General features: G+C 34.1%; 1 protein-coding gene across 1 annotated transcript; it reads left to right on the forward strand.

Moving 5' to 3' along the window:
• The first annotated feature begins 1,038 nt into the window (after nucleotides 1-1,038).
• Nucleotides 1,039-2,630, forward strand: HS1 (heat stable protein 1). Its single transcript, XM_016343078.2, has 2 exons — nucleotides 1,039-1,224; nucleotides 2,241-2,630. The coding sequence occupies exons 1-2, from the start codon at nucleotides 1,085-1,087 to the stop codon at nucleotides 2,428-2,430; spliced, it is 330 nt and encodes a 109-aa protein (XP_016198564.1). The 5' UTR covers nucleotides 1,039-1,084; the 3' UTR covers nucleotides 2,431-2,630.
• Nucleotides 2,631-2,953: the final 323 nt, after the last annotated feature.

Raw genomic sequence — 2,953 nt, forward strand, 5'->3', positions numbered from 1 at the left:
GCAGCAACATCCTCTAATCATGCTGAAATACTAACGATACATGAAGCTAGTCGTGAGTGTTTTTGGCTGAGGAGTGTGATCCAATATATTCTGTCATCATGTGCACTGGTTGATCAGAAGATAGGTCCAACTATCCTGTTTGAAGATAATACAGCATGCATTGCTCAACTTAAAGGCAGATATATCAAATGTGATAGAACAAAGTATATTGCTCCCAAATTCTTCTTCACTCATGATCTTCAAAATCAAGGGACAATTGATGTTCAACAGATCCGCTCAACTGACAATCTGGGAGATTTATTTACAAAGTCACTCCCAAAATCCTCCTTTGAAAGATTGGTACATGAGATCGGGATGCGCCGATTTCGAGACATTAAATGATATCAGCAAGAGGGGGAGACTGTACTGATTTGATATTGGTAAGAGGGGGAGACTGTACTCTTTTTTCCTTGGTCAGGTTTTTTCCCATTAGGTTTTTCTTGACAAGGTTTTTAATGAGGCAGTTCTCATCACTAAAGGATATTGTACTCTTTTTCCTTCACTAAGATTTTTTACCACTGGATTTTTCTTTAGTAAGGTTTTAACGAGACAATAATCCTAAATGGTCATCCAAGGGAAGTGTTGTGATAAGATCAAATGAGGTGGATGACCATCATTTAATATGGGCGGCTCACATTCTCAAGAGAGATTAATTTAATGAGAGTTGAAAATATTACTTCCTATGTGCATATAAATAGGGGTGTTATATGAAGCAATTTTTATTCCTCTTTCTTTATATTTTTTTAATTTATATTTGTTACCTCTTCTTTATTTATTTATTTAGTTATTTTATAACAATAACTTTTTTTATACTTTCAATGATTTTTATGAAACATAAGAACGTGCAGATAAATAGTAGACGCCGAGAGAAGAAAAAGAAAAAGGAAAAAATAATCATATTTATGTTAAAAAAAGAAACCAACCATAGAAAATTAGAAATATATATTTTTTTTACTTAAAAAAAAATTATATTATTTCTGATGCATATAAGGCAGAAGAAGAGAACTGAGAATGCAGAGACGAGGAGAGAGTGGGAAAAAAGAGAATGGAGGAAGCAAAAGGAGTAGTGAAGCACATAGTGGTGGCAAAGTTCAAGTACGATATTAGCCCTCAGCAGATTGAGGAACTCATCAATGGTTATGCCAATCTCGTCTCTCTCGTCCCTTCCATGAAAGCTTTCCAATGGTAAATGCTCTATACTCCTTTTCCCCTAACCTCTATATCTTACATCACTCCAATTAAGTCAAGATTAGCTTAATCAATGATTTGAGATCTGGTTAGTTAGGTTTCTCTTGAGTATTATATGTTTTGTCATCAATTTGGTGTTGTGGACTCTCAGCAGTGTTCAAATTTGGTACTGTTCAAGTCTTGCTGTGATCCTTAATTTCCTTCACTGAAATTGCGGGGTTTTCTAAGATCAAAGATCTATGATTTTCTGCATTCACGAGTCCTTTAGTGATGTTGGTACTTGGAATCATCTATTTGATTTATCTTTTGTTCTTTCCCTTTACTCATGAACTTGGAGATGACTATGGAATGATATTAAGGTTGGATTGGATAAGAGAGTGCTGCATTTTTTATTCTTATTTTTTGGTTCTTTGTTACTACTTCTGATTTTGACATTGCTTTGATGGAAAATTCTCCAAATCTTTATATCATTATCCAAGTCAATTCCAGATGATGTCTCAACTGTGTTGATGGCAATTACAGATGGAAACAATATGGTTTCGGTTTGGTCGCACCAAAATCTGAGAAAACATGCCATTGTTAGAGCTGGCATAGTATGCTTCATGGTTGTAAATTTTGACTCGTTTGAAGCCTTTTCATATTCAATAAGTTTCTCATGGATAATTATAACAGTTGTAATGGTAATTAGATATAAAATCATTTATATGCTTCTTCTTACAAGTTAGCTTTTGGGACAAATGGTTGGTGCATGTGATGAATCATTTCTCTCAAAAACTTCAAACTATTGGGTGAAGTATATGAATAATTTTATATCTAACAGTCACTTAGAGTAGCCTTGATGAAATAGAAGTCTGGATTCTAGTTAAAATTATGTGCTGTCACGCGATAAACAAGATTGAAGTTATCTAGATCTTTGGAAAATGTCATTTTACTATAGCATCTTACTTTCTAAAGTCTAAACATGCATGTGTATTCATTTTATTTAATGTGGAATTATGATTCCATTATTATAGGGGAAAGGATGTAAGTGCTGAGAACATGCATCAAGGTTTTACACACGTGTTTGAGTCAACTTTTGAGAGTACTGAAGGCGTTGCAGAGTATGTAGCTCACCCTGCACATGTTGAATATGCAAACTTGCTTCTTCCCTGTTTGGACAAAGTCATAGTCATTGATTATAAGCCTACCACACTTCACGTTTGATTCCAATGCTACTACAACTATGTGAGTGTGTGTTATGCCACCATTGTTGTGGTAGAACTTACAAACAAATAAATATGGTTTCCTCTGGGCAGCATTTGTGTACCTCTGTTATATATATATGTCAGTTTTTTTCTCTGTGACAATGGAGTTATTATTGTGTTGATTTTGATAAAGAATAAATGAACAATGAATGCCTCAAAGTAAGTCCTGCTTTTAGTCCACATGCTTGTGATTGAATAAATTTTTTACTATTTAAAAGTTTTAAGAATTGCAAGCTACCTACCAAATACCTCAAAAAAAAAAGGATGAATTGAATAGAGTACTCATAAGTCATAACCAACTGAACCAAGTAACTAACATTATTCATATAGAAAAAGAGCAACTAATGTTCCATGAAGTATAGTAGTCTTGAAATCCGTCGCAACTAAATTCAAAGTGTCAGTAGCTTTTTCTAACAAGAACAAATGTTTAGGCGGGCTACACCATTGATGTCCAGTCTCCATTGATTTCTCCAATGGTGACA

The sequence above is a fragment of the Arachis ipaensis genome, chromosome B1, assembly GCF_059453495.1.
Source record: "Arachis ipaensis isolate K30076 ecotype BB chromosome B1, ASM5945349v1, whole genome shotgun sequence".
Taxonomy (NCBI): Eukaryota; Viridiplantae; Streptophyta; class Magnoliopsida; order Fabales; family Fabaceae; genus Arachis; species Arachis ipaensis.